At 31.4% G+C, this 27,736-nt stretch overlaps 1 protein-coding gene across 1 annotated transcript in view; it reads right to left on the bottom strand.

Annotated features, from left to right (window-relative positions):
* Window positions 1–27,736, bottom strand: part of Fam227b (family with sequence similarity 227 member B) — a 65,394-nt gene that overhangs the window by 27,547 nt on the left and 10,111 nt on the right. Inside the window, exons 3-8 of the mRNA XM_048793248.1 lie at window positions 18,846–18,899; window positions 11,455–11,683; window positions 9,819–9,883; window positions 6,524–6,559; window positions 5,941–6,045; window positions 4,214–4,312 (exon numbers count right to left, since the gene is read on the bottom strand). Of these exons, the coding sequence (XP_048649205.1) occupies window positions 4,214–4,312; window positions 5,941–6,045; window positions 6,524–6,559; window positions 9,819–9,883; window positions 11,455–11,683; window positions 18,846–18,899 (588 nt within the window). The remainder of the gene's footprint in view (window positions 1–4,213; window positions 4,313–5,940; window positions 6,046–6,523; window positions 6,560–9,818; window positions 9,884–11,454; window positions 11,684–18,845; window positions 18,900–27,736) is intronic.

The following is a 27,736-nucleotide window of genomic DNA, read 5'->3' as shown; positions in this document are numbered from 1 at the left end:
TGATGATTTTTCTTTAATTTCTTTTTTTTAAATTGTGTTGGCTTCCACTCTGATCATTATTTTTTTTCTTACACTTACTTTAAGTTTCACTCATACTTCCTTTTTTAGCTTGTTAAGATAGAAGCTGAGGGCTAGGGTTGTAGCTCAGTGACAGATTGTTTGCCTAGCATGTGTGATTGATTCTTAGAACCACATATAAATGAATAAAACAAAGGTCCATTGAAAACTAAAAAAATAAAAAAAAATTAAAAAAGAAGCTGAGATCACAGTTTTTGAGAATGTTCTCCTTTTTTTTTCAAATACAGATATACATTGTAATGTAGTTTCTCCCTAAATACAGCTTCAGCTATATTCTACAAATTTTAATCTGTTCAAAATAATTTCTGATTTTCATATTGATTCCTGGTGTGACCTGTGGTTATTGAGAAGTATGCTCTTTAGTTTCCAAATATTTGGAGATTTTTCCAGATACTTTACTGTTATTCATTTTATAATACAATTTTGCCTGAAAACATTTTGTATGGTTTGAATTATTATAAATTTATTAGGATGTTTTCCTATTTCAGAAGATTGTATATCTTTGTAAATATTTAATGTGCACTTAAGAAAAATGTGTACTCTTCTGTTGTTGATAGGTACTATGGTTTTAATGTGTCTCCCCAAGTAAATATGTTAGAAACCTGATCCCTGATTTTGTGGTATTGGAGGTGGGACCTAATAGCAGGCATTTGTGTCATGGGAGCATGCTATTATGGAAGTGGTTCAACTCCTCCTGTTTTAGCCTGCACAACTATAGAGAAGGAAAGTTTTATTCAGAGGTCTAAGTCCATGGGCAGCTGATTCCATTCCTCGGGCCTCAAGATGAGGCAGGACATCCTGGCAGAGGGAAGCAGCTTAAATGGCTATCAGAAAGCAGGTCTCCACTTGTCAGATATAAATATATATCCCAAAGCCATGCCCCAATTCCCATCTCTTCCAGCTATACCTTACCACTTTAGTTATCACTCAATCCTTATCAGGGGATTAATTCACTGATTAGATTAAGACTCTCACAACCCAATAATTTCTCCTCTGAACCTTCTCGTATTTTCTCACACGGGAGCTTTTGGGGGACATCTCACATCCAAATCATAACATTCTGCCCCTGGCCCCCAAAAGCTCACATTCATTTGTCAATGCAAGATACATTTAGTCCACTCCCAAGAGTCCCCATAGTCTCAACAGTTCTGAGATTGCTCAAAGTTCAAGTCCAAAGTTTTCCCTGAGGGTCAAGGCAATCTTACATTGTGAGCTCCAGTAAAATTAAAAGCAATCTACAAGTATCTAATATATAATGGTATACAACAAACATTTCCATTCTCAAAAAGAGAAGCATAGAAAGAAGGGATAGGACCAAAGCAAGACCAAAATCCAGCTGGGCAAGCAGGTCCCATAGGTCTGTGTCCAGCATCTGGAGCACATGGCATGATGTCCTCTCCAAAGGGCTGGTGTAGCTCTGCCCCTGTGGTCTTGTTTGTTGCAGCCCAAGTGGCCTTTCTGTTGGCTTGTCCCTGCTTGATTCCTGCAGCTTTCCTAGGACAATGTCCCATGTTACTGGCATTTCTTAATCTCAGGGATCTCCATTGCTACTTAAGCTTCCTCCTCACATCTCCATACTCTGTCTTCTCAAGGGATGCCCTCAGGGACTCCAACCTTGCTGCACCTTGCCTGCCTTTCCAGGAATTTTGTTGGAAACTTCCATGACCCCCTAACTCCAGCATCCTGAATTCCTGCAGAACCAGCACCACATGGTTGACACCAAGGTCTGCCATCATCTTGAGCAATAGCCCAGCCTCCAGGGACCATGGCTGCAGCAGCCTTGGAGTGTCTGGGTAGCTGAGTATGTTGAAAAAACTTCCTAGGTCCCTTTGTGCAAGAAGGGTGCCCCACTGATCTCTTCTCAAAAGAATTTTCACCTTACTTCTTTGAGCCTGAGATGGGTGTGGTCTTGCCAGCTCCTGAGATGCTCTCAAGCCATCTTCTTATTGTCTCTGTGCAAAGTCTTTAACATTTCTTTAGTGGCAGTAATGTCTTTAACAACTGCAATTTCCTTAGCCTTAATTTTACTTTCACTTTTCAAGTCCAAGTTTTTCAAATCTCCCCACTCCTGCTTTCTTTCTGCTCTTGAATATCACAATAAACTTGGCTAAAAGTTGCCAGCAATATCTGTGCCACCACCTGAATGCTATGCTGCCTAGAAATTTCCTCCACCAGATTAAGAAGTCCTTTGCTTTTAAAATTGGCCTCACAGAGAATCTCAGGACATAGGCAAAATGCAGACAACTTCTCAGCCAGAACAGAACCCAAATGGACTCTATTCCGATTACCAATAGTCTCCTCCTTTTCCTCTAAACCCTCTTGAGCCCAGACTTCATTGGCCATGGTCCTATCACCATTCTGGTCTTCTGCACTCCCACCAGAATCGACCATTAATCTCCAGTTACAACAAACTAAAGCTTTTCCAGCTTACACTGCTACACATTTCAAAATTTCTCCCACCAAATCCAAAAACCTCAAAAAGCTTTTGAACCACAGGGTCAGGTTAGTCACAACAAGGACCTCACTTCTCAGTACCAATTTCTGTTTTGCTCAGTTTTTTTTTGCTGCTGTGACTAAAATATCTGACCAGAACTACTGTACAGTAGGAAAAGTTTTTATAAGGGCTCACAGTTTCAGAGGTTTTAGTTCATAGAAGGCTGGCTCCATTCCTCAGGGCTTGAGGTGAGGCAAGACATGATGGCAGAAGCGTGGTGGCTGAGGAAATCAGCTTATATGGTGATCAGGAAGCAGAGAGAGGTCTCCACTTGCCAGATATAAATATATATCCCAAACCCATGTCCCAATTCCCACCTCCTTCAGCCACACCCTCGAATTTCTGTTACCACTCAGTTAATCCCTACCAGGGATTAATTCACTGATTGGGTTAAGACTCTCACAACCCAATCATTTCTCCTGTGAACTTTCTTGTATTTTCTCACATATGAGCTTTTCTGGGACACCTCACATCCAAACCATAATATCTCCTCATGGCTCTCTGCCATGGGATGACATAGCACGGAGAACCTTGCCAAATACTGGCTCCTAGACCCCTATATTTTGGACTTTCCCACCTCCACAGCTGTTAGCCAATAAACTTCTGGTCATTACAAATCACCTATTCTGTGGTGTTCTGTTATAGCAACACAAAGTGAGCAAGATTAGAAGAGTGTTTTATAATTGTCAGGTTGTTTGCTAGTGTTGCTCAAGTCTTCTACATAATTTCTGATTTTCTGTATATTTTACCAATTACTGAGAGTGAGATGATGAAATCTTGAACTATACTTATGAGTTTGTCTATTTCTCCTTGAAGTGTTAAAAGTTTTTAATTAAATGTGTTCTGAAGAACTTTATTAGGTGCATAAATATTTAGTATTCTTATGTCATACTGATGAACTGACCATTTTATCATTATGTATTTATTCCCTCTATCCCTGGTAATATTAAGTGCTTTGGAATCTACTTTGTATGATAGATTAAAAAATATTGTGACTTTGTAGGTCATATGGCTTTTTGATAATGAATGGAGTTGTGTGGAAGTGATACACTTTCACTCTTTTGCACCTTTTGGGGGGAACCAAGGTACCATGGACAATTTTTTAAAATATTAAGAATATTAGAATATACTTACTTCTAGTCAAACACTGTCTATGTGCTACTTATTTCCATTCTTATTATTTCCCAAATATCCCCTCTTTATCCTTTTAATCCTAATCAGAAGTTCTAATGCTTCTGAATCAAATAAAGACTCTCTCTATAACTGTATACTTATATTTTCAAACTGAACTTCTTCAATATCAGTGATTTACAGTGGACTTTCTGTTTAGTGTTTATCAGCACATTACAATTTTAAATAAATCCTCAATTTTATTGCTCACTACAGTGTTTGATTTCACTATTTTTTTCTGATTAAAAAAGATTTAGGATCTTTGAAATCATATGAAAGTCTTACTCCTTTGAAAAAGGAGACTTTAAACAGGATTTTTAAAGTCTACAGATATTACATACATGATAATTACGTTCAAAAACTAATCTCTATGAAAAGATAGAGAAACATTTTACCAGTGTTCTCTCTACCTACAAATTAATTATATGCTACAAATCAACTTATTAAAAAAACTTTAAAAATCTTATTTGCCTTAAATTTATGGAGAAACCACCACCAAAAGGAGTCATGCAAAAGAGCAATGGAAGATTCTGAGAGAAAATGACTCTTCCAGATTTTAAATATTCTTTCCTATGGGGAAAAAAGATGCATAGAAACCAAATTAAAATATATTAAAGAAACATGTTAGTGTAAATATGCCTTATAAAGAGTATGTTTTCAATGTTCATAGACTATCACAGCCAAATAGATATTTACATGAGCCATGTACATATTAAACTTTCTAATAGTTATATACAAAGTAAAAGGTAAAATTAATTTTAATTGCACATTTTATTTATTAAACTGAATATATTTAAAATAATACCTCATTGTATATAACATATACAATTATTAATGATTAATAATTTGATTATAATAATGATTAATATAATGATTAATGATTAATAATTTATATACAATTATTAGTAAATAATTTTACATTCTTTTTAGTATTAGATCTTTGAATTATAATATATATTTATACTCATAGCATATCTCAATTTAAATACTATTTTCATCAGAAATATTAAATATATAGACTTCATAAAATACATATTTATAATTTTGTTGCACAATTGAGCATTATTAAATAATTGAGTCATATGCTATTTTTCAGATTTGTATATAAATTTATTAAAAGAAATATATTAAAAATTCAGGTTCTCAGTGACATCATCTACATTTCATATGCTCAATAACTATATTTGGCTAGTAACTATGCAAAAGATGATTTAGGACAGACCAAGAATAGCAAAAATGCCATAATTTTTCCTATTTTTCACTGAAGACAAATGTCAACAATTAATCAAAAATATCTATTTCAATAAGCTGTCTTCATCAATATGTCTAAATATAGTGTTCCCTTTAAGTAGACAATTCATCAAAATTGGTTCACAAGGTTAAATCTATTTACCAATTTTGGTTTAAAATTGTAGATTCAAAGATCATTTTTGTTCTTCACAAAAGGTTATAAATAATACATTCAGTAGAATTCAACATCTATTTTAATAAAATCCACAAATATCAATTCATGTTCCTCAAATAAAAGTCAACAAAAATGACATCATGCAAACTTTTGTAGCAAGAAAATTATTTATCATGTATTTTGTGAAGCACTTCTTTTAAATAGGCCACTAAGTATAGTATGGATGTAACCAGTAGAGTTTTAACTTATATTTAGTACTTTTTAATGAAAAATAATACATGTAATGTATTGAGACATAAAAAGTAGAAAATTTAAGTGCAGTGGAAAAAATGATCAGTTTTATCTGTAAACATCCCAACCTCAACCCATCCCTGATAATCACTAGTTGACAACCTAGTTACCTTTCTATACCAGTATCTTTTCATCATTTGGTTGGTTACTCTGTAGGGATACTACAAAAAAATGCCCCAGAATATTTTTAGGCTTAAAAAGGAACATACAAAAGGCCTATGGAGAAGGGCTCTATTAAGTTATTTCAAGGTCAAAGTAGCAGGCTAAACTATCCTAAGCGATGGAACAGAAACAGAGGAAAAAGTACCTGTTATGGTCACATGTCAATCCAGTGTACACTAGCATCCTCAGACTCCTGAGGCACTAATATGGTGTCTAATACATTCTCTTTTGGTAAATGTATCTTGCTTAACACCTAATTTATCATAGCTTTAAGTAAAGGTGTGATTCATTAAATCATATTCTTAAAGTTTATTATACAATAAAAATAATATTTACATACATCAAAGTCATGGGCTTTTAAAATAAAAAGATAAATTCGTTTAGCATCCAAATGTCTGGGTAATTGAGTAAGCTCATTTGCTTTGAATCCTGAGAAGTTGCAACCCTAGAAAAATGGGAAATATTATAGAATAGTAATTATTTCACTCTTTTTAGTATAGTAGTTTCATATGAATATATAAGACAGATACGTTTAACTCATTCTAATATAATTATTTTGTTTCATGTTAATCTATTAAGAATAAAATATATTCCTCTTAAGAAAAATTTTCATATTTTTGCTTCTGAAAAATTAAGAGCCCTTTCATATTCATATGACAGATTCAAAAACAAAAAATAAATCAATAAATAAATACTCCACAATTCAGAACTAACTTTGGCCTGTATAAAAATGATCAAAAGTTTTAACTACACTATACATAAATATGAAATAGATAAAAGAGAAAGATTCTATACCTGTTCTCAATTCTCTTTTCTGGTACCTCTATCTATATTTATAGTTACATCTATATTATTACAAGCATTCTTTTAGCCCCATGTAATACTTCTAACATACAATCTAGAAAAACAGAAATTTTGAATACCTCTATATTCTTCTGTGTCCCCATTTCATCTGCAAGCTGGAAAATATTTAAAATAAAAACTTAAAACTCTAAATAAAAGAATTTTTACATGTTAAAATTCCAATTAAGAAGTCCAATAAAACATATATATATAATTACAATGATTATTAATGCTTTTGTTGGTTTTAATTGATCTAAGGGTAATTTCAAGAGACTTTGAAAGTCATCTAATAAAATTCAAGGGTCAGAATTTTTAAAACTTGCATAAAATTTAATGAATAATATAACTACCAGTGTTCCAATATATGTTCCCACAACCTATAATAGGTTATTATTGACATTCAGAATTTGCTTTAAGACTACAGATTTAAAATAAAATAGTTTACATAATAAAAGTTTAGATTCTCTTTGACTGTGATCTCTAGTCCTACTCTTTTGTTCCCATTTCTTTGAGATAGTCACTAAAATCCCTTTTTTTTTCCTTTTTGGCTTATATACCTTCCATTCATTTAAAAATACTTTCTCTCTCTCTCTCTCTCTCTCTCTCTCTCTCTCTCTCACACACACACACACACACACACACACACACCCATACCCCACACACGCCCCAAAACTTCTTTTGTGTTTTGAAATTTTAAAAAGATATAAATTGCACATATTACTTGGTAACTTGCTTTTTTCACTTAATATTAGTTTTGACAATTTACTAGAGTTGCTATTTAGGTAATTAGTTAATTTCCACAAAGTTTTCCAGCAACCTAACTCCACTGAGCAACATAAATTATAAATTAGCTAATAACTTTTGCAAGCTACTTTAAAAAAAGTTTTTTATTCTAATTTGTTGTATATGACAGCAGAATGTATTATAATTCATATTATACATATAAAGCACAATTTTTCATATCTCTGGTTGTATACAGAGTATATTCACACCATTTGTGTCTTCATACATGTATAGGGTAATAAAGTCCATCTCATTCCATCCTCATTTCTACCCTCATGCTCCCTCCCTTCCTCTCCCACCTATTTGCCGTAACTAGAGTTCTTCTAATCTTCCTATGCTCCCCCTCCCAACCCCACTACGAATCAATCTCCTTATATCAGAGAAAACATTAGGCATTTGAGTTTTTGGGGTTGGCTATCTTCACTCAGCATTATGTATAAAACATCCAAAGGGAAAAATAATATCTTTATATTCTAAAAACTATTTTAAAGTAGAAAGAGAGCTAAAACTAAGAACATTATTTTCTGAGGTTATTATCATTTTGGTACTGAAACTAACTACAGATAACAGTTGACAATATAATCTGCCATATTCACAGATTAAAGGATGAAAATAACTTCTGCTTTCACTACAGTGGACTCATTCCCTCTAATTTCAAACCATTGAGATTTCTTCAAGTTTTTGAGCCCAGTGATATTTACATTTAATCTACATCTACTCACATACATATATACTTTAATAAACTAGAAATAAAAATAAATGTTATTAATGTGAAAATGTAAGTATCTAAATATTAAAAGTTATACTTAATAGCAAAGTACAAATACCCTTATCATAAATGCAGAGACAGCATGATAAACCCGTAAACTGAGTAATATCTCCTTCAATTGAATAATATCTATATAGCAATGATAATTTTCAATAGAACAACACAGTTAATAACAGATTAAAAAACATTGCTATTATTGATGAAAATTGAAAATACCTAGGGGGGAAATAAAAACAAAGAATGTGTAGAACTGTTATGGAGAAAAATCACACAAATTTCTTGATGGACTTAAAATAACATGATTACAATTTATGCCTTTGCTAGAATAAATAACAGATAGATTAAAGAATTAAAGTCTTAAAAAACTACTAGAATAATACAAAAGAACACATGTGACTTTGTCTATGACTCTGTGATAAAGGAAGATTTCTAAAATATAATAACCCTGAAGGAATTTTGTAAAAATTACATATAATTGAAAATATAAAATTTAATATAGTAAAAAACACTTTTGGGTTAAGAGAAGGTAGGATAAAAATAACATATTATTGAAAAGAGCTAATATTTTTAAAGCATAAACAGCTCTTAGAAATAAAAATAAGCTCAAAAAAACATCAAAGTTCATAAACAGGCAATTCACAATAATAGAAACACAAAGCTAATAAAAACTATTAGTAAAAGACATGCAATTTATGGCATATACACAAATGATCAAAAATTTTGCCTATCAGGTTTATAAACATTAAAAAAATAAAATATTTAACTGGGCATAGTGGAAATGTTTATAATCCCGCTGACGAAGGAAGTTGAAGCAGGAGGATTGCAAATTCAAGGCCAGCTTCAGCAATGTAGTGAGGCCCAAAGCAATTTACGGAAACCCTGATCAAAATAAAAAGAAAAAAGGACTGGGTATGTGACTCAGTGGTTAAGCACCCCTGAGTTCAATCCTGGGTACCAAATACAAAAAAAAATATTTAATATTAGAAAGGGAATGGGTCACGTATCAATCACAAATTCAATTGTCAAAATATAAATTTTCTTAAGTTACTACTTTAGTAATTTATAATGAAGTGTAAGATGAAAACTTATTTGAAATTTTAAAAATAAAATGAAATGAGGTGTGTGGTTGTGAGAGACAAAGTCTTTTTATTGCTTTAACATTATGTAATCTCAGAACTTTTGTTTTGTTTTGTACCAGGGATTGAACCCAGGGGCATTTAACCACAGAGCCACATCCCCAGCCCTTTTTATGTTTTATTTTCAGACAAGGTCTCACTAAGTTGCTTAGGGACTCATTTAGTTGCTGAGGCTGGCCTTGAATTTGCTATCCTCCTGCCTCAGGCTCCAGAGTTGCTGGGATTCGATGCACATGTCACCACATCCAGCTTTTAAACCATAGTTTTGAAAAGGACTATGGACTATCTATAAGTAATTCAAAAGTATATTATAATTTTAATCAAAATCTCAAGGAGACTTTTAAATTTGACAAATATAATGGTCATAAAATTTTTTATTTTTTCTAAAGGAAGAGGGCTGATATACTAGTAAGTATATTACAAATTGCTAAATAACCAAAGGATGGAATATTTATACATTAAATGAATCTTCAAATAATTTGTAATGTGAAGAGGCCAACACTAATTAATTGAATGTGAAAAGAAGAGTTCAGCTAGTTACTTAAAACACAGACATCATTGTTAGATAACCAAAGACTAAAAAGAATAATTTTAAAATATTATTAGTGCTTATCTGTGAAATTACAATGTTTATATTTTCTGTGAAAATACAATTTTTGAAAAATGATAAAAATATAAATATCATACCATTATCTTTTTGTGTGTATGGTACTTCTCTAGAAATGCCTTATATCTTTCCAATTTTTCATAACCTTAAAAACAGAATTCAAAACATATGTAAATATATCCTTTAGAAATGAAAAATTTCAATAGTTTAAAGAAATTATGTGAAACTATTCACTGAGATCAACTAATGATTTTCATAAACATAATACTAGTTATACTCTTAGTGAATAACTAGAACTATTACATATCTTCTGTTTTCTTTAGTTTTTCTGAAATATCATATTTCACCTAACATGTCTATGGCTCTTACTTCTCTATCTAAATTTTTATCTCAATCAATCTCTACTGAACAAGTCCATGTTTTTCAAACAGCTCAGTGACTTAGATTTGGTTATTTCATGATTACCTTAAATAAAGCACAATGCACAATGGTGTATGGCCAATAGAAAGGTTATGGCTTTGAAGTTAGATACTTAGACTTAAATATAAACTCTGATATTTACATACTGAGAACAATGAATATATAGGTATATATTTATAATTATTATTTTTAAACCAGGAGGAATATTTGAAGAGATATGTTCCTATTTTTCTTTTACTTGTAGATATTTTATTTTAGAAAAGAATTTATGAATATATATATATATATATATATACACACACACACACACACATAAGCTTCATATGTATGTCTGTATATATATACTGTGTATAGATATTGTATATATGTATATTCATATATGTGTGTATATATATATCCCACACATAATCTGCATATCATATACATATAAGGTATATATATATATATATATATATATATATATATATAAAATTTGTATGAATTCAAAAAATGATAAAATTTTACAATTTAAAACAACAGGAAAACTTAAAATAGTGAATTTAATAGTATATTTAAATGTTCTCAGAATTTGAAAAACCTAAAGTCAAAGAAGAATACTAAATATCTAAACATTATAACTATTTATTTAAAATAGAAGATAACCAGTATCATTGTTTTCAAGACTTCTATATGGCAAAGTTTCATTACATCAAGAATAAGAACCACCATTAATACTTAAAATTATTCTGGAAGTATTAATCAACATAATTAATTAAGAAAAGTACACAAATCCTGAAAAGGAAAAATTATCATTATCATTATTTGCAGAATGCTTTTTACTCCTTCATTTATTCCTCACCATATTCTGAATACTCCTATAAAACCTAACCTAGCCCATGTAATCAACTCTTACCCTTTTTTACTGTTCGGCTTTAGAAATTTAGGTTCTTTTATCCTGACTCTTGAGGATTTGCTTGTGACTTTCAATATCAGTTGATAAAATCTTGTTTCCATGTTTCCCTGATATTTTGCTATCTACACTCTAACTTTACAAGGTTAATAACTATTGTCCTAGTAACCCTGTCTTTGAAACTACATGTTTGTGTTTAGCTGAAAATCTGTACTGAATCATTTTAAAATGAAGAGGTTTTAAAATATATATTCTTGTTTTAAGATATTTTAAGATATCTTTTATATTTTAAGATATTCTTCTTGTATTTCATTCTTTATGAGAACACATATAGAGGCAGCAGATAGACTAATAGACACCCAGACACATATACCATAACTTTACTTATTTAAAAAAATAAGGCTTACTTGTTTTGCAAATAACTTTGTCCCATTCAAATATTTTGGATGCATGGTCTTGCAAAAGAAGTGAACATTCCCTTAATCTTAACTCCATGTTCATGTCTGCTTCAAATATCTGAGGGACATTTTTCAATAGATGTGTATAAATTGAAGTAAATGAACTATCTTCCTTTATTTTGTTCATATCATGTACATATTTATCTTCTATTAAGTGGATTTCTTTGGGCCAATAATCCTGCCAATGGAGAGGAAACAATTAAATCATTTTTAATAAATTTAAATAATAGAGTTCAAAATCAATGAGCTAAACTTGAGATTTATTTCACAGCATTTTATTATTAAATTTTTAAAGAAAAGTAAGAAAAAATACTTCAGAAAAACTACCAGAGTTTTTATAAGAAATTTGTTTCTTGAATCATTTGAAAGTAAGTTGTTTATGGCCCATCATCTTTGAATACTTTAGCATATATTTAAAAAAATACAAATACATTCTCCTACAAAATAACAATATAACACCAGAATCAGGAAATTGGCATAAATATATTGTTTTTATCTAATCTCACTCTATTCGAGTTTCATCACTTAAACTAATGATGTGCTCTACAGAAAATAATCAAATTCAGAATCACACATTATGTTTAAACTTAGTGCCATTTTAGTCCCTTTGGGTCTGACGTAGTTTCTCAGTATGTTGGTGAGAGGGAGGAGGAAAGATATGAGGCAGTTCTCTTAATTTTATTTTTTTTCCAGCTTTATTAAGGTATAACTGACAAAAATGTACCTATTTATAGTACACATTATAATGTGAGGTTTTATTTATTTATTTATTTATTTATTTATTTTGAGTACCGGGGATTGAACTCAGGGGCACTTGGCCACTGAGTCACATCTCCAGCCTTATTTTGTATTTTATTTAGAGATGGGTCTCACTGAGCTGCTAAGCACCTCACTGTTGCTGAGCCTGGCTTTGAACTCATGATTCTCCTGTCTCAGCTTCCTGAGCCCCTGGAATTACAGGTGTGCACCAATATAATGTTTTGATGTGTGTGTGTGTGTGTGTGTGTGTATATATATATAGTGAAATTTTTACCAAAGTAAAACTAATTAACACATCCATTACCTCATATAGGTTTTATATTGCTTTGTTTTTGTGGTAAGGAATTTTAAGACCTATTCTCAGCAAATATACATTAACTAGATTCACCATGCTGTCCAATAGATCTCCAGAATTTATTCATCCTGTCTAACCAAAACTATTCTTTAACCCATTTCTCCTACTCCCCCATAAGCCTCTGACAATCACCACTGTATTCTCTGATACTAAGAGTTCCACTTTTTAAAAAATTCTACATGTAAGTTAAAACATGCAGTAATTGTCTTTTGGGGCCTGACATATTTCACTTAGCATAATGTCTCCTAGGTTCATCTGTGTTATTGCAAATGACAGGAATTATTTCTTTTGTAAGGCTGAATAATATTTCATTACATTATATGGGTATATATGTATATATGTGTATGCATACACAAAAATATACATGTTACATTTTCTTTTTCCATTCATATGTTGATGGACACTTAAGTTGATTGCATATCTTGGCTGTTGTGAACAACAGTTGCAATGAACTTGGGAGTGCAGGTATCTCTTTGACATACTGATTTCATTTCCTTTGAAGATATATCTAGAAGTAGAATTGCTGGATCACATGGTAGTTCTAATTTTTTATATTGATTCTTCCCACAGTTCCTCTATTAATTAACAATACCAACAGCACTGTCCAAAGTTTCCATTTCTCCGCATCCTTGCCAACATTTTTTTTGTCGTTTTGATATAGTCATTCTCATAAGTATGAGGTGACATCTCATTGTGGTTTTAATTTGTATTTCTGATAATTAGTAATATTGAACACCTCTACATGAACTTGTTGGCTATCTGTATGCTTCTTTTGAGAAATATCCTTGCCCATTTTTAATAAGGTTTTCCTGCTACTAAGTTGAGTTCCTTATATAATCATTTATCAGATGGATATTTTGCAAATATTTTCTCTCATTCTGTAGGTTGTCTTTTCATGTTGCTAATTATTTCTGTGGCATTACAGAAGCTTCTTAATTTGATGTGATCCCATTTGTTTATTTTTGCTGTTCTTATCTGTGCTTTTGTGGTCATATCCAAATTACCATTGTCCACACCACTGTTAAGGAGCTTTCCCCAATGTTTTTTTTTTTCCCTAGTAGTTTCAGCTTCAAGTCTTATTTTAAAGTCTTTTAATCCATTTTCAGTTAATTTTTGTATATGACAAGAGATAAATGTTCAATTTCAGTTTTCATGTGAACATTATTATTATTCTCTGATTATTTTTTGATATATGCTTTGTAAGATATAAAAGTAGCAACTTTGGGGCCCCATTTGCATGTAATATCATTATCCATCTTTTCTCATTCAGTCTGTGGCTGTTTTTACCTTTAAAATGAGTCTTTTGCAAACAACATATAGTTGGATCTTGTTTTTTAATCCACTCTGCTAGTCTATATCTTTTAATTGGAGCACTGAAACCATTTTCATTCAGTATTTAAAAAGCTGCTTTACAGCAAAGGAAATAATCAATAACATGAAGACAGAGCCTACAGAATGGGAAAAAAAATCTTTACTGCCTGCACTTCAGATAGAGCATTAATTTCCAGGATATAAAAAGAACTCAAAAAACTTAACACCAATAAAACAAATAACCCAATCAATAAATGGACTAAGGAAATGAGCAGACACTTCACAGAAAAAGAAATACAATCAATCAACAAATACATGAAAAATGTTCAACATCTCTAGCAATTAGAGAAATGCAAATCAAAACTAAACTGAAATTTCATCTCATTCCACTCAGAATGGCAATTATCAAGAATACAAGCAACAATAAATGTTGGTAAGGATATGGGGATAAAGGTACACTCACACATTGCTGGTGGGACTGCTCCAACTCCTATGGAATACAATATAGTGATTCCTTAGAAAACTTGGAATGGAACCTTAAATTGACCCAGTTATCCCATTCCTCAGTGTATAACCAGAGGACTTAAGATCGTCATAGTATAGTGATGCACCCATATGAATTAATGTGTATAGCAGCTCAATTCACAATAGCCAAGCCAGGGAACCAACCTAGGTGCCCTTCAATAGTTGGATGGAAAAAGAAAATGTGTGGTATATACTCACAATGAAATATTACTCAAGCCTTAAAGAATGAAATTATGGCATTTGCCAGTTAATGGATGAAGCTAGAGAATATCCTGCTAAGCAAAATAAGCCAATCCCAAAGAACCACAGGTCAAATGTGTTTTCCAATATGTGGATGCTAATTCACAAAACCAATAATCTATAATTGAGTTGGCATCCAATTAGAAAGCTTCTGCACACCAAAGGAAATAAGGATGTGAAGAGAGCACCTATCCAATGGGTGAAAATCTTTGATAGCTGCTCCTCTGACAGATTTACATCCAGAAAACATAAAGAACTGAAAAAACTTAAGAACAAAAATAGTCTAATCAATAATTGGGAAATGAAATAAAATGACATTTCTCAAAAGAAGATATACAAATGGTCAACAAATATATGAATGTTCAACATCCTTAGAAATGCAAATCAAAACTACACCAGAGATTTCATCTCACCCCCCCCCATTAGAATGGTCATCACCAAGAATAAAAATAATAATTCCTTGGGGGATGTGGTATGAAAAGACACACTTATACATTGGACGAAAATTAGTACAATCACTTTAGAAAGCAGTAAGTAAATCCCTCAAAAAAGTAGGACTTGAACTACCGTATGACTCACCTATCCAATTCCTTGGTATTTATTCAAAAGAACTAAAATCAGCATACTGTGGTGATACATGCTTACTAGTGTTTATAGCAGTACAAATCACAAGTTATAGAATTAGCCTAGTGCTGGTCAAAAGAAGAATGGATAAAGAAAATGGGACACAGACACACACACACACACAGTGGAGCTTTATTCAGTCACAAAAAAAGAATGAAATTATATCATTTGGTGGTTAATGGATGAAACTAGAGAATATCATGCTAAATGAAATAAGCTAGAAATCTGGTGCAATGTTGCACACTCATAATCCCAGTGACTCAGCAGGCTGAGACCAGAAGATAGCAGGTTTGAGGCCAGCCTCAGCAACTTAGCAAGCCTCTAAGTAAATTAGTGACAGCTTGTCTAATAATAAAAAATAACTGGGAATGTAGTTCAGTGGTAAAATGTCCCTGGGTTCAATCGCAGAACAACAACAACAACAAGAAAAAATAAATAAATAAAAAAGAAAGAGAGAAAGAAGCCAAAAGCCAAAAGCCAGACTCTGCAAATCAACAGTTGTATGTTTTCTCTCACATGTGGAAGCTAGATGGAGAGAGAAAAAAAGGAAGGGATCTTGCAAAATTAGGAAGCAGACCAATAGGGTAGAGGAAGAGGATTGAGAGAAGGAAGGAAAGGAGAGTATTGGAAAATATGGGGGTACAAAATCAAATTATGCTATATCCATATACCACAATTAATCACATACATATGTATATAATTATAATGTATTAATTAAAGTAATAATAATGATAATAGAATGAAGATCAGTAGATTAGAGCAAGTCAGTGAGGGAGGTAAGAGAGGAAGGAAAGAGGTGGTATTAGAGAATGAGACTGATCAAATTATGTTTTGTGCCTGCACAAATATGATATAATGAAACTCATTATTATGTATAATTAAAATGCATCAATAAAAATCATATTCAACAACACATTAAGGAGATTATACATCATGATCAAGTTGATTTCATTCCAGGATGCAAAGACAGTTCAACATACAGATCAAAAAATGTAATTTACCACATAAATAGAATTTAAGACAAAGATCACATAATCATCTTGATAGATGTAGAGAAAACCTTCAACAAAATTTATAACCAATTTATGATAAAAACACTGAGGAAACTAGGGATAGAAGGAACTTACCTGAAAATCATAAAGTCTCTATACCATAAAACCAAAGCCCATGTCATAGTAAGTGGGAAAAAAATGGAAAGCATATCCTTTAAAATCAGCAACAAGAGAAGGATATTTATTCTTCACATGCTTATTCAATATAGTACTTGAAATTTTATGCAGAGCAATTAGACAAGAGAAGGAAATAAAAGAGATACAAATAGGAAAGGAAGAAATCAAATACTACTATTGGTAGATAATATGTTCCTATACTTGGAAGATCAAAGAAGCTTCACAGAAGACTTCTAGAGCAAATAAACAAATTCAGCAGAGTAGCGGGATAAAAAAATCAACATCCTAAAATATATAAACAATAATATCCTAAAAATAATATCTTCTGAAAAAGAAATCAGGAAAACAATCCCATTGAAAATAACCTCAAAAAACATTTAATAATAAGTCTATACAAAGTTGTGAAAGACCTCTATAATGAAAATTATAGAACACTGAAGAAAGAAATTGAAGAAGACACCAGAAGATGGAAAGACTTCCATGTTCTTGAATAGGCAGAGTTAATATTGTTAAAATGACCATAGACCCAAAAGAGATATACAGATTCAGAGCAATTCCCATCAAAAAACCCCATGACAGTCATTACACAACTAGAATAAAAATGGTTCAAACATTCATATGAAAGAATAAAATAATAGCCAAAGCAATTCTGAGCAAAAGGGGCAATGTTGGAGATATCATAATACCCAACTTCAAATTATACAGAACTGTAATAACAAAAAAAAGCATGATCCTGACATAAAAACAGACACAAAGACCAATGAAATAGAACAGAAGACACTGAGATAAACCCATAGAGATAGTTATGATTCTTGACAAAGCCACCAAAACCATATCTGGAATAAAAGAGTCTTTTTAGCAAATGATGCTGGGAATACTGGATGTAAAACTAGATTCTTATCTCTAACTCTGCACAAAGGTCAACTGAAAGTAGATCAAAGACCTAGGAATCAGACTAGAAAATCTATAACTGCTAGACAAAACACAATAGAATCAATACTCCAACATAAATGTTCAAGCACTGACTTTCTCAAAAAGAATCCTGAAATTCAAGATAGAAAACAAAGAATTAATAAATGGAATGGTGTCAAATTTAAAAACTTCAGCGCAATAATAGAAACAATTAAGAGCATAAAAAGAGTGGAGGAAATGGGAGAAATTTTTTGCCAGCCACTCTCCTGACAGTGGATTAATATCCTGAAAAAGAATTAAAGAACTTAGCATGTGCACACACACATGCACACCCCAAAACAAAACAAAAAAAACACCTACAAATTAATATATGGGAAAATGAAATAAAAAGACATTTCTCAAAAGAAGAAATACAAATGGACAACACATACATGAAAAAAAAGAGAAATGCAAATCAAAAGTACAGTGAGATTTCATCTCACCGCAGAATGGTCATCATCAAGATCACAAATAACAAGGGGGAAGTATCTGGGGACTGGATTAGAACAAAATATGTATTTTGTTATAAAATTATAAACATTTTATAATTACGTCAGAATGAATCTTACTGTTACATATATAACAAAATGAACCAAATAAAAAAGAATGCAAATAATAATAAATGCTGGTGAGGATGTGAAGGAAAACACTTATTCACTGATGGTGGGGTAGTAAATTGGTACAGCCACTAAGGAAATCAGTATGGAGGTTCCTCAAAACACTAGAAATGGAACCACCATATGAGCCATCTATACTACTCTTCAGTATTTATTGAAAAGAATGAAATTCAGCCTACTGTAGTGATATAAGCATATCTATGTTTATAGTTGTATAATTCATAATAGCCAAATTATTCATTAAGAATAATTTGGCTATTCATCAAGAGATGAATGGATAAAGAAAGTGTGGCGTATATACACAATGAGGTTTTATTCAGACATAAATAATAATGAAAATATGTCATTTTCTGGTAAACTGATGGAAATGGAGAATAACATTATGCTAAGTGAAGTAAGCCAGACTCAGAAAGTTAAGGATCCTATGTTTTCTGTCATCCATGCAAGCTAGAGAGAAAAAGGGGGAAAAGAAGGGATCTCACAAAAATAGAAGGGAGATCAGTAGAGTAGAGAACTAGGTCCAGGGGGAAAGAAGGGAAATGGGAGGCACAGGGGAATGAAACAGACCAAATTATACAATGCACAGCTATGAATATATCCTAATGAGCCTACTATTATATACAATTGTAATTAATTTATATATATAATTGTGCATAATATATAACATAAACACAGATAAAATATGATGTAATTATTTCCAAATGAGACAATATTATTACAAATGTAAATTTAAAATTTAAACTATAAAAGAAAGATACATTGGCACATAAAGTAGAATGTTCTACTCACCCAATTTTGAAGCTTTAAGAATTCTTCAATGCTCTTTGGAGGTACTTGTATTTTCTAATGAAGCAAAATAGATACTGTTCATTGACATAAATTTAGATTGTACTTATATTTATTTTAATAAAATATGGTACAAGTTATAATTTGTAACTTGTATTTATTTAAATAAGTACAATACTTATATTTGAATACTTCTATATATTTAAATATGGTTAAAATTTCAGAGCTATAAAGTATTAAATATTCATCTTGCAAGCCCCTGAACTTTAAAAAAGAACAGAGGTAAACATTTAAATTCTGAGCCTCTAAATCAAATTCTACAGTTTCCTTTGATGCACAAGTCTATAGAAAAATTCGACATGATTCTTGATGAATGTCCTCATCTCAAATTCCTTCAAGAATTTCAAGACATTTTGGGCTATTGTAGATAGCATGGATAATATTATCCTCTTCCTGAAGTACTTTAAGAAGCCACATTAGTGAGATCCACAAAAACAATTTAAATATTTGAATGTTTAATAAGTAATAATCCTATTTTTATTATCTAGTAGTTTTTGTGAGTTGAAAGTAATTTCAATTGAGACCAAGCCTTGCTCCTCTTGCCTTACAAACTTTGCACACATTATTTCTTCTGCTTAGAAGTCTCTCTGTCCCTCTCCTTCCAATCCATTCTTGACTATTTAGCTCTTATGTTAAATATTGAATTAAAAGTCACTTTTTCTAGGAAGGTTTTATTGCCACAAAAGTTTCTTCATGTTAACATGAAGATTTCATAGCTCTATGAGGATAGAAATAATGGTGTAATCATGGCTGAATATCTAAATTTCACAGTGGCAGTACCACAGTCAATATATAAATACTTGCTGTGTGCATCAATTAATAAGTAAATGAGTAGATGAATGTGAGAAGTATGCAGGTATTTAAAAAATAACCATAAAAACATTTCTAGAGAATAAAAAAAAAAACAATGAGAAGGCAAAAATAAGAAGAATTCAGAAGCTTAATGCCCTAATGGTCATGAGAACATGGATGAAGAGATTGCATCATGTTTTTATTTACTAAAATATATATTTTATTTACTAAAACATATATTTCATATATATAAAATGGCCAACATTATAAAATTATAGGAATGTGCTTGGTAAAATTACACATTTAAGATTAAAGGGGGTAGAGTTACGTCTCTTAATATTTTAAAATATATGATTAATATAAATAAATATGTGACTTATAAGAAATAATAATAAAGGTCATGTGTGACAACCATTACAAAAATAAGTGTTCAGATAGAACAAAAGATGAATAGAGCTGTCATTTGAATTTTATGGAAAAAAATGGGACTTGGGCTAGTCAGATTGAGAAGGGTAAGAGATATGCGAGATGGAAGACAAAGATTTAGAGACAGAAAACTGTTTATGATATATCATCAGGAATATTGCATATAACAGTTTGATTAAAAGGTACTATCAGTGTATTTTATTAGTTTTAATTAGTTACATATAACCGTACAATGATCTTGACATATCATACATTTGAATCAGATGGTATGTAATTTCTTTTTTCTGAGTGTACAGGTTGCAGAATCACATTGGTCATGCAGTCACGTATATACCCACAGCAATAATAATGTCTGTTTTATTCTGCTGTCCTTCCATTCCCCATTCATCAGTGTATTTTTTAATGCACAGAATTAAATTAATGCACAGTGTATTTTTTTAATGTACAGAGGTAAAACAATTTAAATGTTGACTTTTTTTTGCTTATAATGGCTGTTAAATTACTACTAGAATAAATTGAAAATAATACATTTCAATTAAAGGGAATTAGTAAAATGAGTTAACGAAGTGAACTTGCACAGGAAAGTTTCAACTAATTTCAAAATAAAATTCAATAGTTCTCTGGGATAAATTTAAAAGGAGATGAGGCATAAATTAAACAGCCTTCTGCTTTTGGTAGAATATAAATGATGCTCCATGGTAACAAGTAAAACATGGTTGAAATAAAAATCATTCTTTTCTAAGAACTTAATGAAAATCAGTGGATTACAGTTTGTACAACCAATTACATAATTCATGAAAATTCCCTTTTTTCAGAAATTATTAAGAATTTAAAGACGTTGACATTAGATCATTAAGTAGAGTGCAGGGTCCTTTAAAACATGAGGCCCTGGGCAACAGAAGAGGTTTCAAGTCCATGTCTGACTCTCCCTGGATGTTTTGATGACTTGAATTCCAAAAAGAGACATGCTGTTTAATAAACGACCATAAAGCTGTGATAGCTTCCTTACCTGGAACGCACTTCTGTTTTTCCCTTGAGGCTTCCATTGACCTGCCATGGTGCAGTAACTTTGCAAAAATGAACAGAAATTAGGTGGGCTCTAGGCATCAGTGTGAGTTGGGAGAACAATCTGGAAAGACATAAAATGCAAAAACAAATGGCTTAGTCAAACAATCCTTTTCACTTATCCTCAGACCTTACTTTTGAATTTTTGTCAAAGAAAGCAGCAATGGAGGAAGGGGCTAGAAAAAAAAATTGTATAGATCAACACATTCACGTGATTCTTATATTCCAGGGCCTGGACAAAATTGACTTCATTTATGAATCAAAAATATCTAAAACTTTAGTTCCAACTTGTTTCAGATGAAATATTGTCAAGATATAAGAGGTAGATATGAAGGAAGAGAGGTTGGAGGTTGAGTTAATCACAAGTGAACTCAATCTAATTAAATTTGCAGCTAACCCTGCAAAGTTTGAATCAACTTTGGAAGAATTTTAAGAGATCAGCCAGCCACTCAAAATACCAAAGGAAAAGGCTGTCTGAAAACTAAACAAAATTAAATTTCAGCCTCCACAATGTTTGTTATATAATGTCGAACACACAATAGAACAAGATAAACAGAGGAGGAGGAAAATGGGATGTGTAGTCCAGGGAAAATACTGCCAATATAAACCAATTAACTGGGAAAACAGTTATTGTAATAAGTAGGCAAGGACTTTAAAGCAACTACTATAAATACGTTAAATATTTTACAATAGTATGTTGACAATAGTAAATGAAGACATGGGGTATTTCAGGAGAAATGGAAATTCTAAAAAAGAAACAAATAGAAATTCTAGAACCATGTATACTCTACTAAGAAAGCTGGTTGTGTCTATAGTAAAATCAACCAAAGTGGACTTCAAGACTAAGAGTATTATCAGACATAAATAAGGATATTTTATACAGATAGTGTCAGTTAATTAAGAAGTCATAATAATGTTAAATGTTTTTGTATCGAATAACAGAGCTTAAAGATAAAGGTAGCAGAAATTGGTAAAAACTAAAGAGAAATATAAACCACCTTTATAGTTTGAGATCTAATGTACCTCTCTGAATTTTGAATCAAGTATACACAAATACATAAAACAAAAGAAGATAAGAAGTTTGAGTAACATTATCAAGCTACTTAACCAAATTGATGTCTACAGAACAAACATATCACACAACTGTAAACATATTAGTCTTTTAAAGTAATTGAAAGGAAAGTGACCATGACATTCTGAGTGACCAAGAGATCTTTAGGTGGTGGTGTCTGATTGACAGGGAAGGAAGAGAGAAAGAGAGCAGGGAAAGAGAAAGAGGGAGGGAGAGAGCAGAGAGGAGAGGAAGGAAGGAGAGGAGAGGAGCACAAAGCACAGAGAGAGAAAGTGAGAGAATAATGAGAGAGAAAGAGGGCAAAGCTAAAGGGTTGTAGTGGTGGGGGTGGCCAGCAGGAGAGAGTTTTTATAGCCAAAATCTAATGGGGTCTCCGGGTCTGCAAGCTGCCTTGTTGACTGGCGTACAGTGATTGGATCATACAGTAGTTGCTAAGGGTGTCATCTTCTGTCCTCAGGCAGATCCGGCAGGGGCCAGAAATGGGTTTCCATTGCACCAGATGGTTGGGGGTCCAACGTTCAGTCCACCCTGCAGCTAACATTTGTTCAGCCTGCTCTGCAACTAATAGTAATGGAACATGGGACTGGGGCTGTAGCTCAGTGGCAGAGCACTTGCCCAGCATGTGTGAAGCACTGGGTTCGATCCTCAGCACCACATAAAAATAAACAAATAAAATAAAGGCATGCATCTACAACTACAAAAAAAAAGTGATTTCTATGTAGTACAGTCCTCTTAAAAAGAAGTAATGCAACACGATAGACCTATGCTATATACCATAAGACCTATGCTATATACCATAAGACAAGTCTTAAAATTTTTCAAATAATTAAAGTTACTTGAAATCATTTGAATTCAGAGTATGTTCTCTGACTATATTAGAATTAAAATAGAAACAGTTGTGAAGACATTCAGAAAATCCTTAATTATTAAGAACTTAATTTCTAAATAGAATGGCTTAAAAATAAATAATAAGGACAATTAGAATTGAATGATAAAGGTAATGAAAATATATCAACATTTGTGTCATATAGATAAAATTATGTTTTGAGGAAAGCATTTAGCTTAAAGTGCTTAGAAGAAAAACAATGAAAATAAAATGTAAAGAAAAATATAAAGATATGAATAGAAATAAAAATGTAAAAACAAAAATCAAGAAAATAAAAGTTGTTCCTTGAAAAGATGAAAAAATTGAGAAACCTTTAGTAGAGGTAAACTTAGAGAGAGAAATATAAATGACCAATATCAGAAGTGATGAAGGGGGTTAAAGGTTATATAATTAAAAACTTTATGTCAGTAAGTTAAATAACCTAAATGAACAGGACAAATCCTTTAAAAATAATAACAAATGAAACAGATATAATATATTTGCATATCACAATAAATTTTAAAAAATATGAATTAATAATTTAAAATATTCCCATAAATTCCAGACCTAGATGGCTATGGCATAAAATAATCAAAAAAAGAAATAATAACAATTTAATATAAACTCAGAAATAGGGGAGGGAATAGTTTCTAAATCATTTTATGAAGTCAGTCTGACAAGGATATTAAAAAAGGGAAATTATAGATTAAAACATCCCTCAAGAAAATAGAGTTTAAAAATCTTTTTAAAATTACTAGCAAATTGAATCCAGAGAGGTCTAAAAAGAATAATAAATCGTGCTCAAGTGAGGTTTATCTTGGGGATGAAAAACTATATTATAATAATTTTATAATATATTTAATATAACAGTGTGGAGTATGATTCAAAACTTGGTAATCCTTATATGAATTTATTTAAATCTATGTAATTAACTGATTTTTATTCATAAGAATTTTGAACACACATTATTCTAAAGGTTTATAGAAGACTTGCACATGAAGATTTTATATTAGGGGCACTGGGGTTGTGGCTCAGTGGTGGAGTGCTCACCTAGCACATGTGAGGCACTGGGTTCAATCCTCAGCACCACATGAAGAATAAATAAATAAAATAAAGGTATACAGAAAAAGATTTTATATTAGGGGTTTTTCATTTCAAACCTAGTATTTTCAAAACATATTTTATGATCATATCTTGAAAGAAGTCCTTACTTTCTGAGACTTGTTATTATTTTCAATGGCAAAGATTTTCAGTCATCCAGGTTTGAAATACGAATTATCTTAGACTCTTCCTTTTCTTTCCTTGTCCCGTATATTCCATCACCATAATTTATTTTTTAAAAAATTCCTTTAAATGAAGAAAATTATGTTTTGTCATATATGAAAAAGTCAAAATGAATTCCACTACTATAGATAATTATAATGCACTAACAAAAACATAATAAAATCTTTAATTATGTCTTCTTTTACAGTCCCAATATTAACACAGTTGGTTGTATTTATTGTTGATTATTTTTCCAAGTCATTTGTTTGTAAAACTGATTTCTTAACCTTTTCATTAAAGTAAAACATATGTACAGTAAATTGTACAAACTTTAATTATATTGATGGATAACTTTTTTTTTTTTTACAAATGTCTGCACCTAAATAACCAATTCACAAATCAAGACAGACAAAACCAGTAAACCAAGGTATATTATTGCCCCTTTCCAGTCATTCATTCCCCTCAAACATAACCATAGTTCTAATTTCTACCACTCTAGATAATAAGTTTTGCCTATTATGAACTTTATAAACGGTTCCTCTTTGGTTCTTTCATTTGACATTATGTCTGTAAGATTTATCCATGGTGTTTCATATAAAAGTAGTTCATGTTTTTCATCGCTGCGTAATACTCTATTATATAACATAACCAAAATTTGTTTATACATTCTACTCCTAATGGACATTTGAATCATTTCCTATTTATGTGTTATTACTAATCAAGTCAATATGAACATTCTTGTTACCGTCTTTTGGGACACTTGATATTTATGTATCTAGGAATGAGATTACTGGGTCAACTATAGTGTTGCCAAATAGATTTTCAAAGTGGTTGTACTTGTTTACATTCTCAATACAAGTGTATGAAAGTTCCAGTAATTCTACATACTAAGAATGTAAATTTTTTACTATTGTGTGTGTGCATGTGTGTGTGTATATATATATGTGTATTATATATATTTAATATATATATATATATAGTTTTTTATATACATATATATATACACATGAAATACAGATCCATTGTCAGGACAAAAATAATGTGTATTCTCTCAATGGTGTTTTTTTCATGAATAGTGCTTTTAATTTTATGAAGTCCTTTAACTTTTCATTTTTGTCTTGAGAAATCTTTGCCTACCCAAAAATAAAAAAAAGATGGTATTGCATTTTACCTTCTAAAATGCTACATTACTTTATGTTTCACATTTAAGTTTATGATCTGTATTGTATCGATTGCTATGTTTTCAGTGAGGTAATAAATCAAGGTTGTGTTGTTTTGTTATTCCATTTGGATAGCTAGTTGATCCATAATTTATTAGTTAAAATACTATATTTGCTGCTGTATTACAGTGCCATTTATCCATAAATCAAAGTGATTAGAGACAACTGAATAGCTTTTCTGAACACTCAGTTCTGTTACACTTGTCTTATAGTCTGTCTTTTTCACAATACCATTTAGTTTCAATCACTGTGCCTTTCTAATAAATCTTGATATAATTTACATCTTCTAGCTTTGTTTTCCTTATCAAGTAGTCATTACTATTTTAAGCCTTTTATATTTAAGAAATATAAATGATTTTTAGAAAACATATTGTCAAATTCTGCAAAAAATCTATGATGAAATTTTGATGGGGGTTACATGATATATAGTAGTCAACTTGGCAACTAACATCTTTCCAATATTAAATCTTAGAATCAATAAAAATTATGAATTTTTTCCACTCTTTTAGATCTTTTAAATTTTCTTCTGAAACTGTTTTATAAGTTTTCTATACAGAAATATTATATAATCTTTCATTAGATTTATCTCAGTGTTTTTTGATGGGATTTGTTTCCATGGTAAGATATTTTTTAAATGTTTAGATTGCAAATGGTATTTTTAAATATTTTTTCTCTTTCTTTTGTTGCCTTCTAGCAAACAGAAATAGAAAAAAATTTCCTATCTAAATAAACTTTATTAAGCAACTTATTTAATATGGATGTAAAACTGCCATTTTTAAGTGACAATTTTCAGTGACAGTTCGAAGAATTTTGACAAGTGTGTATATTCATGTAATTTTTAGTTACAAAGTATAATATTTAGGTCACCCCCAAAATATTCCTTTGTGCTGCTCTGTGGTTGAGATTATTCCTCATTACTAGAACTAATACTTATTTGCTTTCAGTAACTAAAAATTAGTTCATTATAGGTTAGTTTTGACTGTTCTAGAATTTCATAAGAAAGAACTTATAGGTATGTATTCGTAGGTATGGCTTCTTTTAATCAATATAATATTTTTGAGAGTCATTCTTGTGTCCATTGTCAGGAATTCATTGCATGTTATTGCTGTGTAGTACTTGTGTGTGTGTGTAAATATATTTGGTTTGTTTTCAGATTTTGAGTTGAGCTATTATGAAAGTAAACTATAAAAATTAAACACATGTTCTGTGGCCATGTTTTGATTTTTCTTATATAACTACTTAAGGTAATACAGTTTTGCACTGCATAATGACATTTTGGTCAAGAAGGGACCACATGCATAATGTCGTTCTCATAAAATTGTAATGGAGTTGAAGAAAAATTCTATTGTCTAATGCTTGACAGCATTGTAACATCATAGAGTTCAATGAATTACTCTGTATGTGGTGATGCTGGTGTAAATAAACAAACATTCTGTGCTGCCAGTCATATAAAAACTTAGTGCATACAATGTATGTGAGGTATGTAGTATGCTATACCATCTAGATTTGTGTATGCACATTCTGACATTAGCATGACAAAACAGCTAATGATACTTGTCCCAGAATGTATCCCCATAGTTAAGTGTTCTTCAAATTGACACATGATTGAACTATGTCAATTTTTTTTTCTTTCTAGATACTGGGGATTGAACTCAGGGGCACTCAGCCACTGAGCCACATCACCAGCACTATTTTGTATGTTATTTAGAGACAGAGTCTCACTCAGTTGCTTAGCACCTCCCTTTTGCTGAAGCTGGCTTTGAACTCAGATTCTCCTGCCTCAGCCTCCCAAGCTGCTGGGATTAGAGGTGTGTGCCAACATGCCCTTCCTAAGTCAAATTTTTTTTTTAAAATTTTTTATTGTTGGCTGTTCAAAACATTACATAATTCTTGATATATCATATTTCACACTTTGATTCAAGTGGGTTATGAGCTCCCATTTTTACCCCAAATACAGACTGCAGAATCACATCAGTTACACATCCATTGATTTACATATTGCCATACTAGTGTCTGTTGTGTTCTGCTGCCTTTCCTATCCTCTACTATCCCCCCTCCCCTCTCCTCCCCTCGCCTCTTCTCTCTCTGCCCCCTCTACTGACATTCATTTGTCCCCCTTGTATTATTTTTC

This window comes from Marmota marmota, unplaced genomic scaffold (genome assembly GCF_001458135.2).
Source record: "Marmota marmota marmota unplaced genomic scaffold, marMar, whole genome shotgun sequence".
Lineage (NCBI taxonomy): Eukaryota > Metazoa > Chordata > Mammalia > Rodentia > Sciuridae > Marmota > Marmota marmota.
This window is presented reverse-complemented; position numbering and strand designations above follow the sequence as displayed.